Below are 15404 nucleotides of genomic sequence, written 5' to 3'. Positions count from 1 at the left end.
CTCCCCAGCCACCGTAATGTGATGATGAGGTTGAACCTACAGTTGACCATGGGAACCTTCTCCCTTTCACTCTTTGGGCTAATGGGAGTTGCTTTCGGAATGAATTTGGAATCTTCCCTTGAGGAGGTGAGAATGTATTATTTCAATAATCTAGGGATGGTTTTTAATGTTTTGAAGATCATTTCTTTTTCATGGATTTTGTTTTGTTTTCATTATTTACTTTACTCGGTCAGTTTTTAGCTGTGGCACTCGAAATCTTCATTTTTGCATGCTGGATCTTCGATTGTAGTGCATGGACTCTGTAGATCTGACTTGGAGGCTCCAGAACGCATCAGCTCAGTAACTGAGACACACAGGCTTAGTTGCTCCAAGTCATGTGGGATCTTAGTTCCTGGACCAGGGATTGAACCCGCGTCCCCTGCATTGCACAGTGGATTCTTAACCCCTGGACTACTTTAATGGATTTTAAAAAGAAAGTTCTAACCTCTATAGTTGCTTATTGGGATAAAATATGTACTGTAAATCATTTGAAATTCAAACAGTATTGTTAGACCCTGTAATGTAGAATGGCCTAGGTTTGAACAAACCAGAGCCTGTGCTGGGATTCAGGAAACTGTCACATAGGGCAGTTTAGGACTACCTTATGTTTCTTATAACAGATAACTACACATGGGAGAGATTTGACAATAGTATTATACTGTGAGGCAGTGTTAATGAGGGATTTTTTTTTTAACTTATATGTCAGGCAATGTGCCATGCAGTTGCATGCTTTGATTCAGTCATCAAAAGTCTGAAAATGAATGTATTTTCCCTGCTTTTTTTTTTTTTTTCCTGAATATTTACAATTTTTATTTGTCAAAAACACTATGTGACTATGAATTTATACCCTCTATCAGTAATTCTCAATTTAGCCCTAAATATATGTATTACATATATATTTGCCTTGAGAAACAGGATCCATTATCCCTTATCTGACACCATTGGGGCAGATGAGCGCAAAATTCAGAATTTCTCAATTTAGAGTTTTGTATATTACTGCAGCACCTGACACTCCCCGCACAGCATCTCATAACCACATACAACATTTCTGCAGAGAAACTCATAAACATTCACACAAAGTAGGATAAATGAAGATCGCAGATGATCATTTTTGACATTATCCTGTTCCTATAAATTAGTATGTACATGTTTAAGGTCCTAAGACATATTTGGAAAAAAAGACAAACATATCAAACCCATTTTCCCTTTTCAAAAGGAACTAATGGGAAATTCATTGTGCATCAGTGAGTCACAGCTCGTGGGCTCAATGCGGGGGCGGGGAGGGTTCCTGAATGATGCCATTTGGCAACAAGGACAGTCTTTACTGGTCAGGGCCAGCAATTTAAATGGAAAATGAAAAGAACTTGATTTATTCATTAACTTTTATACTAGAAATACAAAGGCACCGAGTTTCCATCACTAGCATAAATTTCATCGACCAGCCAAGCAGAGCCCTGCTGGGTGGCCACACACAGAGAGAGAATCTGAGGTTTCCAGGATCGTTTAGCCCCTCAAGGTTCTCCTTCCAGCCCTGTTGCCCAATTGTGTCTAGTGGCTGCAGCCCCAGAGGGAACCCTGAGCATCCTCAGCCTGGACACAGAGCTCTACTCCCTGTTCTGCCCACCCCCCACCCCAGGGTCTTCCCTCTGCTGCTGGGAGGGACTCAGTCTTTAGACACCAGTGGAGGAGTCAGTGGGAAGCCCCACAGCTGGGAGAACGAACCAACATGGAGACCTCCTGCTCCCAAGGTCTTTCATCAAGTGGCCTGAACTCCTTTGCCTGGCCATGGTTTGTTTCCATTGTGTGTGTGCTCAGTCGCTCAGTCATGTCTGACTCTTTGCAACCCCATGGACTGTAGACCACCAGACTCCTCTGTCCATAGGATTTCCCAAGCAAGAATACTGGAGTGGGTTGCCATTTCCTTCTCCTTCCCTGCTTTTTTTAATAGGTAGAAAAACTGAGGCTCAGAAAATATAATTTGCCCAAGAGCACAGAGCTAGGAAACAACAAAACTAGGATTTAGACTCCAAGATTTGCATCCTTCACTTTGCTCCATATTTAACACTGACTGGCAGAGTTTTCATGTCCTTGTAGCCTGTACTTTCAGATGTCCTACTGTGAGATTTTTTTCTTTTTTTTTTTTCTTTTTTTAATTGAAGGTTAATTGCTTTACAGAATTTTGTTGTTTTCTGTTAAACCTCCACATGAATCAGCCATGAGTATACATATATTCCCTCCCTTTTGAACCTCCCTCCCCATCCCACCCCTCTAGTTCGATACAGAGCCCCTGTTTGAGTTTCCTGAGACGTACAGCTAATTCCCATTGGCTATCTATTTTGCATATGGTAATGTAAGTTTCCATGTTACTCTCTCCATACATCTCATCCTCTCCTCCCCCTCCCCATGTCCATCAGTCTATTCTTTATGTCTGTTTCTCTGTTGTTGCCCTGTAAATAAATTCTTCAGTAACATTTTTCTGGATTCCATACATATGCTTTAGAATACGGTATTTATATTTCTGACTTAATTCACTCCGTATAATAGGTTCTAGGTTCATCCACCTCATCAGAACTGACTCATGCATTCCTTTTTATGGCTGAGTAATATTCCATTGTGTATATGTACCACAACTTCTTTATCCATTTATCTGTCAGTGGCCATCTAGGTTGCTTTCACGTTCTAGCTATTGTAAATAGTGCTGCAGTGAACATTGGGGTACATGTGTCTTGTTCAATTTTGGTTTCCTCAGGATATATGCCTAGGAGTGGGATTGCTGGGTCATATGGTAGTTTTATTCCTAGATTTTTAAGGAATCTCCATACCGTCTTCCATAGTGGCTGTATCAATTTACATTCCCCCCAATAGTGCAAGAGCGTTCCCTTTTCTCCACACCTTCTCCAGCATTTGTTGTTTGTAGACTTTGATGATGGCCATTTTGACTGGTGTGAGGTGATCTCATTGTAGTTTTGATTTGCATTTCTCTAACAATGAGCGATGTTGAGCATCTTTTCATGTGTTTGTTAGCCATCTGTATGTCATCTGGAGAAATGTCTGTTTAGGTCTTTTTCCCACTTTTTGATTGGGTGGGTTGTTTTTCTGATATTGAGTTGTATGAGCTGCTTGTATGTTTTGGAAATTAATCCTTTGTCAGTTGTTTCATTTGCTATTATTTTCTCCCGTTCTGAGGGTTGTCTTTTCACCTTGCTTATAGCTTCCTTTGCTGTGCCAAAGCTTTAAAGTTTTATCAGGTCCCACTTGTTTTTGTTTTTATTTCCGTTACTCTAGAAGGTGGGTCATAGAGGATCTTGCTTTGATTTATGTCATAGAGTGTTCTGCCTATGTTTTCCTCTAAGAGTTTTATAGTTTCTGGTCTTACATTTAGGTCTTTACTCCATTTTGAGTTTATCTTTGTGTATGGTGTTAGGAAGTGTTCTAATTTCATTCTTTTCCATGTAGCTGTCAAGTTTTCCCAACACCATTTATTAAAGAGGCTATCTTTGCCCCATTGTATATTCTTGCCTCCTTTGTCAAAAATAAGGTACCCATAGGGGCATGGGTTTATTTCTGGGCTTTCTCTCTTGTTCCGTTGGTCTACATTTCTGTTTTAGAAAAATATGGAATGCTTCACGAAGTTGCATGTATGTCATCCTTGTACAGGGGCCATGCTAATCTTCTCTGTATTGTTCCACTTTTAGTATATGTGGTGCTAAAGTGAGCACCTACTGTGAGATTTCTTTAGAAATGAATTTTCATTTGCGTTCAGCAGGCACACTCTGGTGCTAAATTTTGTGTCCTGATTAACAGGTGTGTGCTCTATGTCTGTTTTAAAGTGGTCCCTTTTAAAAAGTGGTCTTTAAAAGAAGCAGTTCTAATGGTCACTCTTCTGTGTAAAACTATTTGGGTGTAGGGGGGTGGTGTTGATTCTCCTTAAGATAGAAATCCAAACTCCCTGGCCGGTAAGGCTTTGCCTGGCCTGCTGTGCCCACATCCCCATCTTGTCTGCAGCCATCTTGTCCTCACTGTCCGTTGATTCATCAGTATTCTTACACTGCTTCCACACATCTCTTCTTACGTCCCACCTTTTTTTGCCTGGTCTGGTCTGTAGTTGCTAAGTCATTTGCAACCCTATGGATTGTAGCCCACCAGGCTCCTCTGTCCATGGAATTTCCCAGACAAGAATACTGGTGTGGATTGCCATTTCCTTCTCCAGGGGATCTTCCTGACCCAGGGATTGAACTTGCATCTTCCACGTTGGCAGGAGGATTCTGTACCACTGAGCCACCAGGGACCTCCCCCTTTTTTTTGCCTAGTTAATGTCTATTCGTCTCCCAGGTTTCAACTGTTGTGTTATTTCCAAGGAGACTCTTCACTGACCACACCCCCAACCCACCTGAGTAAAATTACTCTTCTAGTTATTTATGCCAAAATAATCCTACACTTCCCTTTGCCATGATCCTCAGACTTGGAATTGCTTGTCTGCAAAAGATCATAGGTGGCTCAAGTGGTAAAGAATCTGCCTGCAGTGCAGGAAACCTGGGTTTGATCCCTGGTTTGGGAAGATCCCCTGGAGAAGGGAACAGCTACCAACTTCAGTATTCTGGCCTGGAGAATTCCATGGACACTACTGAACAACTTTCACTCACACACACCTGAGAAAGGTCATAAGCTCCCTGCAGCAGTGTTTGTCACCTCCTTATAAGATGTGAAAGGAAAGTAAATGCAGTACATTGATTCATTCATCTTACAGATACGGTGTTTGGTGCCTATTACACACTAAACACTGCTTTTAGCTGTGGGGGTGTAGCAGTGAATCCCTGCCCTTATGGAGTCTGTTTCAGTGGGGGAGAGAGAAGAAACAGATTCATGGTAGGTTAGGCGATAAGTACCATAAAGAAAATTTTCTAAAGGAAATCAGTCCTGAATATTCATTGGAAGGACTGATGCTTTGGCCAATACTTTGGCCATCTGATGCAAAGAACTGACTCTTTGGAAAAGACCCTGATGCTGGAAAAGAGTGAAGGCAGGAGAAGAAGGGGACAACAGAGGATGAGATGGTTGGATGGCATCACCGACTCAATGGACATGAGTTTGAGCAAGCTCCAGGAGTTGGTGATGGACAGGGAGGCCTGGAGTGCTACAGTCCATGCGGTTGCAGAGAGTCAAACATAACTAAGTGACTGCATAAAGAAAATTAAAGCTAGGTAGAGGGTAGAGGGAGAGAGACTGTTAGCAGGAGGAGAGACAAGGGGCATTGTAGAGATGGCGTGGTTGAGGAAGGTCTTTCTGTGAAGGTGACCCTAGAGCAGAGCCTGAATGAAAAGAGAACATGGAAAGACCTGGGAGAAAGGGTGGTCTAAGCAGAGGGAACCACCCATGTGAAGACTGAGGCAAGGGTGTACTGAGCTTGTTGAAGGAGCAGCAGGAAGGCCAGAGTGGTCAGAGGAGGGGTGTCAAGTGGAGGAAAGTGGTAGTGAGAGGTCAGAAGGACAGAAGAGGGAGAGCATGTTGATTTGGAGCTTGGTAAGTGTTCAGGCTTATACTAGGTATGATAGGAATCTCTTAGAGGCTTTTAAGCCCAAATGTAGTAAAAAGTCCAGTAGTTACCAAACTATCTTGTGCAACATAAACCAGCCCTGGACATCCTCAGAAGGTCCTTCTGAAGACCTTTGCCAGTTTCCCAGCTCGTGAGTGTGTAACTCTGTACAAGTTCCTGTCCTTCTCCCAAGTCATTCTGTTTATGTACATGCACTCTTTCTGCAGGCTAACTCCATCTTATCGCATTCTAATGTTTTTTTCTAAATGCCTGTTGTTGTTGTTAATTTTTTAAAAGAATTTTTAGAAATTCCTTTCTGATAGTTTCTTGTTTAAGATAATATCAAACTATTTCAAGAATAGTAAAAGAATTCCCATACAGCCTTTACCCAGATTCTTGAAACAGCAACATTTTATCATATTTATCATTCTGTCAGTATATATATACTTTTTCCTAAATCATTTGAGAATAAACAACAAATATGAAACTCCTGATGTCTAGATATTTCAGTATATATTTTCTAAAAACACTGACATTCTCTTACATAACCACAGCTCACTTGTGACAATCAGAAAACAGCATTGAAACAACACTGTTTTTCTGATCTGTGGACCCTGGTCAGGTTTCACCACTTAGCACAGTAGAGCCATTTACCTCATAGAAAATCTTAAATGGTGTGTTGCGTGTATTAATAGTCATTGTGTCTCCTTAGGTTCCTTTAACCTAGGCCAGTTTTTCTGACTGTCTTTCATGGCCTTGATGCTCACAAAGAATGTAGGTCAGTTGTTTGGCTCTTGATTACTCTTGGTTACTAGAGTCTGGTTGTGACACGTTTTTGTCAGTGTTCTTCACATTGAATCCCATCAGGAGACCTTGGTGTTAGTTTGTCTCATTACTGGTGATACTAACTCTGATCATTTGGTTAAGGTGGTGTCTGCTGATTTTCTGTCCTATGAAGTTACTTTCTCTGTGGAATTAAGTATATTCTAAGAACCCTGCCATTCATCAAATTTGCACCCTCTAGTTTTTTTTTTTTTTAATTAAATATAGTTGATTGTGTTAATTTCTGCTGTACAGCAAAGCGATTCAGTTATACATATAATACATTTTTTAATGTTCTTTTCCATTGTGGTTTGTAATGGGATATTGAATGCAGTTTTCTGTGCTGTACAGTAGAACCTTGTTATCCATTCTGTATATAATAGTTTACATCTGCTAACCCCAAACTCCACTCCAGTCTCCCCCAAGCCCCTGGCGAGCGCAAGCCTGTTCTGTATGTCTGTTTTGTAGACAGGTGCATTTGTGTCATATTTTATTTATTATTTTTTTATTTAAATTTATTTTTTTTAATTAGAGGTTAATTACTTTACAGTATTGCATTGGTTTTGCCATACATCAACATGAATCCACCATGGGTGTACACGTGTTAGATTCCACATATCAGTGACATCATATGTCTTTTTCTTTCTGACTTAGTGTGATAATCTCTGGGTCCATCCGTGTTGCTGCAAGTGGTGTTATTTCATTCCTTTTGTGGCTGAGTAGTACTCCACTGTATGTAGGCGCCACATCTGTATCCAGTCATGGGTCCGTGGATACTTGGCTTGTTCTCGTGTCTTGGGGCTGTCATGAGTAGTGCTGCAGTGAACACTGGGGTGCATGTGTCTTTTTGAATTATGATTTTCTCTGGATATATGCCACGGAGTGGGATTTCTGGATCATATGGCAGTTCTGCTTTTAGGTTTTTAAGGAACTGCCCTCCTGATTTCCATAGAGGCTGCACCAACTTACACTCCTCCAGCAGTGTAGGAGGGTTCCCTTTTCTCCACACCTTTTCCAGCATTTGTTAATTGTACATTTTTTAATGTGGCCATTCTGACCAGTGCAGGATGGCATCTAATTGTAGTTTTGATGTGCATTTCTTTAATAATTTGCACCCTCTAGTTTTAGTATCTGCTGTTGATCCAAAAAATGCTTCATGCCTGAATCAGATACTACAGGGATGATTATCAATAGTCATTGCTAATTATTCCTACTTTTGTTCTTTGTCAGATAGAGCCTTCCTTCTCTCCCAATTATTTATTCATTTGTGTCAGTATGGACTCATGGGATCTTATTTAATCAATGAGTTACAATCTGTCACACTGCCCTCATTATTTATCTTGATATTCAAATTGTTCCTTTCATACCATCTTCTAAGTACTTTTGACATGTCCCCATCAGTTTAGGGCTTTTTTAGTAGCCTTTGGCATACCAGGATGCTGTAGGTGTCTTATTTCTAAGGAGTAGATAGGCTAGACGGTGGAGATGAAGAGCTCAAAACACAGGTACTTATGCATGCTGTAATACTATAGGGAATACCCAAAGCGGGGGGCGGGCATTGAAAATCCAACTTTCAGACACATTCCCCTCCCTTAATTTCCTAGAGGTCTCACACTCTGCTCTGTGTATATTTTAATGACACATGGAATTTTTAACTTGCTTAGCTCTCAAGTTCATCATATTTTAGCAATCCCAGGCTTCATTTATAGAGCATTACAGAACCAGTCTACAGGAAAGAACAGTAATCTGGGTATGCTAAATCTTATTTAAACATAATTTTTACTTAATAAATTAGGGTCTTTTTTAGAATAACTGGAAATGTATTCATCCAGGCAGTTAACTGACATTAGCACTTGTCTTCTTGATAAATGATGTCTAACATCTAACTTCATGTTAAAAGGAAGCAGATTTCTGCATCATATATGGCTTGAATTTCCATCAGTGGTTATTGGTCATTTATGCAGTGGCTATCTTGGAGGAAATTGGGCTCCCAATCATTGGAGACCAAGCCATTGTTGATAATAAATAATGGCATTTCTATAGCTTAGGCTTCTAACATGTGAGAGATTAAATTCTGTGATTCTGTATATTCACACATGAACTTGAAAGCCCTGCACTGCAAAAAATACAATTTTGAAAATGACATGGGAATTCCCTGGCAGTCCAGTGGTTAGAACTCTGAGCTTCCACTGCCCAGGACCCGGTTCAAGATCTGGGCAGAGAAACTAAGATCCTACAAGCCATGTTGCATGGCCACAAAGAAAGAAAATGACAGGGAAAATGTTTACTATAACTTTGAGGTTTCCAAACTTTCTTGGTTCATGATGCTTTTAGTGTTTGGGGCTTCCCTGGTGGCTCAGTGGTAAAAAAAATCCGCCTGCCAATGTCGGAGACGCAGGTTTGATTCGTGGGTTGGAAGATCCCCTGGAGAAGGAAATGGCAACCCACTCCAGTATTCTTGCCTGGGAAATCCTATGGACAGAGGAGCCTGGTAGGCTACAGTCCATGGGGTTGCTAGAGAGTTGGACGTGACTGAATAGCAACAACAGTTGTTTTACAGCATCCCAGGCCAAAAGTTCCTTTTATTATATTAGAGTTTCTGTCGTGTTACCTAAGAGTTTCTTTTATGAAAAACAGTTTAAGAGTAGCAGTTGTCACCGTGTTGCACAGATGACACTTGTGTTTTCCTTGAAAATTTAAAATACTCTTGAGGTGGCTGTAAGGCCAGGATACCTCACAGTTTAGCAAGGGTGGCCATAAGCAGAAATTTCAAGTTGTATGTCCTATATATTAAAATCTGTGAATGTAAACAAAGACTGGAAGGAAACAGAGTAAAAGCAGTTACATTGGTTCATTGATGATCATAAAATAACTCTTAAATCATGTTTTCCTTCCAGTTTATGTTCTGACTCTTGGTCTGAGTGCTGTTAGGGCACTTGTTCTTAGTTCCTATAGGAAAGAACAGCACAAAGTTTGAAAATTCCTTTTAAACTCAGGCAGTGACAAGTTCGGGAAGTTTTATCACGAAGGAACCTAGCCTTTGTGGTTGAAATTGACTGTGTTCTCTTCTAGGACCATAGAGTGTTCTGGCTGATCACAGGAATTATGTTTATGGGAAGCGGCCTCATCTGGAGGCGCTTGCTGTCATTCCTCGGACGACAGCTGGAAGCTCCCCTGCCTCCTCTGGTATGAAGGGTCAGACTCAGCGCAGTACGCAGACGGGCTGCAGTCCCCAGCACGAAGTCCTGTGGCCTGGATTTAAGTTGTCACAGGCTTTGAGACACTGAGCAGGTTTTTTAATGTCTTTAAGCCTTGCCCAGCTTTCCCACTTAAGTCAGTGCCTCCTGCTTCATGTAGTTAAAAGGAGAATTATATGTTATGTGGAAAGCAGTGGCGGAGTAAGTTAGAAGTTTATGGTGGAACGCTGTGACAGGCACTGTACATTTAGACAGGTGTTAGTAATTCCGGTGCAGGTTTGTCATGATCAAAATTGAAATGTAGACAGTATTTATCGTGTTAGGAAAAGATACAGTTTCTCTCTTTTTCATAGCCTCCTACTTGTAGTTTATACCCCTGGAGCAAGTACTCAAGACATTGATACATGGCTGGCAGTCCTTCCCTCATTTAGTGGTTAATGTATTGTTTTTATTGGTGGTTTTGCTTTTAAACCCACACAACTAAAATTATGAATTTTTTCTGCTTTTATTTAGATGGCCTCTTTACCTAAGAAGACACTGCAGGCCGACAGAAGGCTGGAAATGAAACACAGCTTCAGGCCGGATGGACTTGGATCAAGCAGGGGTATCCTAACAAATCGTTAGGAATAACCTGATGGAAACTGAACTATTTTTTTATGGTAGTTACAGGGAAATTCTAGTATCTTTTTATTATTTTATGGAGTCAGAGACTTGAAAGAAAATCACTGACACTTAAATTATAATGTCTGATGATAAAAATATTATGGCAGCCATAGTACTAGAACTTAACTGTATTGTCGTGCTTGCTTTGTAAAAGGCCAGAATTCTATTTCCTACAAACTTAAAAGGCTGTTTTTATAGATGTAAGACATGGAGAGATTAACTTAATCCAGGATTAGATTGTGGTATTGATTTTATTTAATTTATACATGTTAACAAAACTGCAGCCTCATGCCAAATGAAGCCTGGAAACTTGCCAAACCCGTAGTTGTGAGATTAGGTAACCACAGTTCTTACTGTAAGGAATCATGTTCTTGTGAATTTCCTGACTCTCAGGTGACTAAAAAGCCAGCATAATATATATTAACCTTAGAACAAACTTTAAATCAGTCTTTGACATAACTGTATTTTCTTATATTTGTGCCCCACCCCCACCTTTTTTTTTTTTTTCCTTCTTCTATTCTTTGGCTGCATGCAGGCTCTTAGTTCCCTGACCAGGGGGAACTAGTTCCCATGGGAACATAGTTTCCATGCCCCCTGCAGTGGAAGTGTGGTATTTCAACCTCTTAACTGCCAAGGAAGTCCCTGCCCCTATTTTTATATAAGGAATACAAAAAGGAAATGAGACATTAATATCAGCTTTGTATAGATTGCAATTATTCAGAATTTTACTTCCTCAACCTATGAAACTATTTTTCTTTGCAAGCCTTTGGAAATAGTTGAAAGTATTTCCATTCTGTTACTGTTTTATAGCTGTTTTGATCATTCCTTGGTTTTTAGAACAGACATGTAACACCAAAAATGGAAAATGTGTATCAGGATTAACTAGGCTACACATTTTTCAGCTGTTTGGCTACACCCAAGAGGCTGACTGATGGGCTTCCTGAAACAAGAGGGTAGATAAATTTTTAAATTGTGTTACCTTTTTGTTTTCACAGAGTTGAGTTTAAAACAAATGGCTAATATTTTTAGGTCTCAAGCACCTATGCTACCTGATATCTTCTATGTTTTTTATATTTTCTGGAGGTTAAAAAGTTACACAGTAGAATATTAGTTACATTTGTCTCCAAAAGCAACATACATAGACAATTCTAGAGTCTAAAGCAGCTCTTACACTACAAAATTAGTCAATAGAGTCCATTTGCCAGGTGGGTAAAAATGAATTAAAATGCTTTTTCCAGTTGCTGATCTGAAAGAGACAAATGAAGTTTCCCATTTCCATGTGTGGTTAAGAAAGGACATTAGAACAGCATGAAACCCGCTGGGCTTGTCTTGGCACGTGCTTTATGGTGTGGCTGTGGAATGTAAATGCCATCATGGATCTGTTTGATTTTTAAGATAAAGTATCTTTGACAATGTTTATATTTCACAGGGCACTCTTCTTTGGTATACCTCAGAGTACTATGCTGTTTTTGATCTTCAGGTTATCACTGTAAAATAGGTAATATTAATAAATATTACTGAACTGTGATGAAAACTTGGAAGTCCAAGAGGCAAAATGTGATTTGGTTTAAGGTCAGGTACAGGGTAGAATTTTGGTCTTTTCTTTCTGATGTTACTTAGCTAAGTATCATCATTTGAGGGCTTAGCTAAAATAATTTTGAGTCAGTGTCTCATCAGTAAAAGGGGAAGTAAGGGCAACTACCTCATAAGTCTGATGTAGGGAAGGTACTAATGGTTTATAAAGTTCTTGAACATGGTTCAATCAAGTTAATTTCTAGATGTCTGCTGCCTCTGCTTTGGTGATAGCTCTTTAATGTAAGAAGCAGCCTGCTATCTATCAAATAATAAAACAGCCTGTGCCAAAAAGAAAAAAGTTCAGTTTTAAATATTGAATTTAAATAGACAGAGTATATAAATTATTTGTAAATAAGGTGAAAGAATACGAAATATTCAGTTATGAGTAAGCAGGCAATCATATCCTCTTTAACATGTACAGGGAATGATATTCTTAACATGTCATTGTAAGACCTCTAAGAAAGTGTAGCAAAAATAAGTGTCATTTTAAGATACTATTAATACTTGCTTTACTCTTGATAGACTGATAACCAGTATATAATCATTAAAAAGCCGTATATTTTGGTGAGTTATTCCAAGATTTGTACACAGCTTTATGTTTTGGAAAATTAATATTAAATATTAAACTCACTTTAAATTCAGGATTTACTGTCATTACTTTGGTAACAGTTATGTAGTTGGAGCATGGAATAGGGAATTCAGAGACCTGAATTTATTCCCAAACTCACTTCAAATCTCTCTAGCTCTGTGATACAAAGGCATAAATCAATTCCAGTCTTGAAGCCTGTAAGACAAGACAGTCTTTGCATATACAGGTAATAGACAAAAATTGCAAATATGTAAATGTGTTCTGATATCATAAAGGTAATTTTGAATTAAATTGTTGTATAAGTTCAGATTTGTGTTCCTGAGAGATTTAAACCCTATAAAGTATTAAGTATGTCAGAATCAATTCAAAAGCGTCAATTGATGCTTTTGAACTGTGGTATTGGAGAAGACTCTTGAGAGTCCCTTGGACTGCAAGGAGATCCAACCAGTCCATCCTAAAGGAGATCAATCCTGGGTGTTCATTGGAAGGACTGATGCTGAAACTCCAATACTTTGGCCACCTGATGCAAAGAGCTGACTCATTTGAAAAGACCCTGATGCTGAGAGAGATTGAGGGCAGGAGGAGAAGGGGACAACAGAGGATGAGATGGTTGGATGGCATCACTGACTCAATGGACATGAGTTTGAGTAAACTCCAGGAGTTGGTGATGGACAGGGAGGCCTGGCGTGGCACAGTCCATGGGGTCACACTGAGTTGGACCCGACTGAGCAACTGACCTGAAGTCAGACCAGTGCTTAGAATTAATTTAGTGTAGAATGGAAACTTAATCCACCTGTTAAGATAATACATTAGTCTGTTGGATATTAGATTTTTTTTTCTGTATGCCAGGTTTTTACATATTTTCCATATATGCAGTAGGATACAATTTATATAATTTCTTGATACAGGTTAGCGTGGTTAAATATCCTATATGAAGATCTGCTTCTAACTTAGTAAATTTTAACCGTCTCCTCTTGCTGGTTGCTGTTATGTTTAGGCATTAAGAAAAATATAACTCCTCAGGTAAAGAACAGTCATGTTTAAACACTGGCCCAATCATTTAGTAAAGCGTAACATTTTGTTTAGCAGCCCAATGAAGGTACGCATCCTTCTAAATGAAGAGACGCAGTACGAGAGCATGCCTTTACTGAAATGCAGCATCATCAGCTTGGTCTTCACTCAGAATAAGGGAATATGAGTAAGGCGTTTCTGGTCCCCTAAAAATAAACTTTAATAAAAACAATTCTTCAAATAGGTTGAGCAGCCAATAGTTGTTAACCGAAAAGCAAGTGGTGTTTCTGTGCTTTGTGCTGCGCCGTAGGAACCATGCGGCTAGTATACCTCTTTCAGAAAGAGGAGATGGTCCTGGGAGTGAGCCAGAGGTCCTGTCTAGGTGTGAGCCTGGTTATGCTGTTTTCCTATATACACATTCACTATATCCTCACAGTTGTAATTCTACTGGTTTTTCCTTTGATTTCGAATTCAACTTAACTCTTCAGCCGAAACCCTGTGTCCTTTAACCAGTCTCTTTACTGCCCCAAGAGAAGCTAAGAGAAGGGCTCTGGTCATTTTAATTTTTTCCTGGTTTTAGAATCATTTCATTAGTGTCAGAAGAAAAGAGGTTGTACCCTGATAGAGAATCAACTAGTTACAGTTTACAGATAACAGTGCCCGCAGATTTTGAGTGAAGCTGAAATCCTGTGGTCCGTTCCTTCCCCCTAAACATGCCACCCTCCGGGCCTGGCAGATGAGACCTGCCCACTGAGACCAGCCCCGGAAGTAGGGAGGCCAAGCCTGCCTCAGTCCTTTTGGTCCCACACAGTCACCTTCAGCTCAAGAGAGATCTCTCTCCTTCCTGTTCTGGTTCTGTTGGTGAGGCCTGTGGCAGCCTCGCGCTGCCTGAGGCTTCCTGAGATGACTTCAGATACGCAGATCACTAGGTGCATCGGCTGTTGGAACAATCATTTCTCCAAAAGCATCTGAGGGCACAGTCAGGTGATGTTTTACTCTTTATATTTGCCCTTCACTGTATGAAACACTGAAAATACAATAGTCCTCCTAAGAAAGGACCACATCATTTACAACGTGATTTTGGAGTTGTGAGGTTATGCCTCACCCCCCCATATTGTCTCCTCGTTCTCTCCTCATGCTTTTTTCCTGTTTATTGTGCTTTCTGTTTCACTTTGATTGGAATGGGTCACCAGTTTTAAGAGGACATTTTTAGCAAGAATTGTGCTATAGGCATCAGAAAGACACAGGTGCTCAAGTGGAAGAGGAAACGGGTTTTGCAGCAGGTCTGAGCACAGGAAGCCAGTTAGGAATTAAGTTCAGGTGCACAGGAAACAAGTTTTGCAAAGGGACATGGCTAACCAGAGCATCCACTGTTCCACGTGCTTCGGGTGCTGTCACCACTTCTGTGGCCTGTTGGCAGCCAGACTGTGTGTGTCTCCACCCCAGGAGCCCCCACCTGTCGTAGGGCTACCAGGGCTCCCCTGGATACGCCACTTTGTCCCCCAGAACGCTCACCCGGAAGATGACTCAGCATGAGAGAGGGGGACAGGTGAGGAAAATGGAGTGAAACCTTTAATCTTGGCCGAGCCTATAGATATGAAGCACCCCAGAGAGTCGGGCTCCCAGAGAACTCCTTCCAGCAGCAATGATGACTTGATTCTGTAGGAAACACAAAACAGGATTCATTCCAACCTGTGTCATGTTCCTGCTGTAGTCCAGGCATCATGTTATGCTCTGAGCTAGAAAAAGCAAGCTAGACATTGGCCAGACAAGGGCTTGAGCTTAAATTCCTTTTTCCCTGGGTTTAAATACCCTCTCTCAGCTCTGTAGGTTCAGAAAACCATAGCTGAGGAAGTTCTCGCTAATTCCTTCTCAGGTACACAAGAGAAAAGGACATCTGTGTGTGTCTATTCAGCATGCTAGCTTGGTGCAGTGTAGACAGCATATCTGGAGTAATCTGGCTTTGTCACTGTGT

At 40.4% G+C, this 15404-nt stretch overlaps 2 protein-coding genes and 1 non-coding gene across 6 annotated transcripts in view; 1 reads left to right on the top strand and 2 right to left on the bottom strand.

Annotated features, from left to right (window-relative positions):
* Nucleotides 1–12725, top strand: part of MRS2 (magnesium transporter MRS2) — a 38971-nt gene extending 26246 nt beyond the window's left edge. Inside the window, exons 9-11 of the mRNA XM_027525371.1 lie at nt 9–126; nt 9467–9580; nt 10105–12725. Of these exons, the coding sequence (XP_027381172.1) occupies nt 9–126; nt 9467–9580; nt 10105–10215 (343 nt within the window). The 3' untranslated portion in view covers nt 10216–12725. The remainder of the gene's footprint in view (nt 1–8; nt 127–9466; nt 9581–10104) is intronic.
* On the bottom strand, nt 3648–3758 carry LOC113882359. Its single transcript, XR_003508367.1, has one exon. It is a non-coding gene; the product is annotated as a U6 spliceosomal RNA (small nuclear RNA).
* A 1689-nt stretch (nt 12726–14414) lies between the features above and the next one.
* GPLD1 (glycosylphosphatidylinositol specific phospholipase D1) overlaps nt 14415–15404 on the bottom strand; it is a 59265-nt gene continuing 58275 nt past the window's right edge. For all 4 annotated transcript variants that reach the window (XM_027525184.1, XM_027525182.1, XM_027525183.1 and 1 more), the window contains one exon: nt 14415–15088. In XM_027525184.1, the coding sequence (XP_027380985.1) occupies nt 15002–15088 (87 nt within the window). In that variant the 3' untranslated portion in view covers nt 14415–15001. The remainder of the gene's footprint in view (nt 15089–15404) is intronic.

This window comes from Bos indicus x Bos taurus, chromosome 23 (genome assembly GCF_003369695.1).
Source record: "Bos indicus x Bos taurus breed Angus x Brahman F1 hybrid chromosome 23, Bos_hybrid_MaternalHap_v2.0, whole genome shotgun sequence".
Lineage (NCBI taxonomy): Eukaryota > Metazoa > Chordata > Mammalia > Artiodactyla > Bovidae > Bos > Bos indicus x Bos taurus.
Note: the sequence above shows the minus strand (reverse complement) of the source record. Positions and strands in the feature narration are given on the sequence as shown.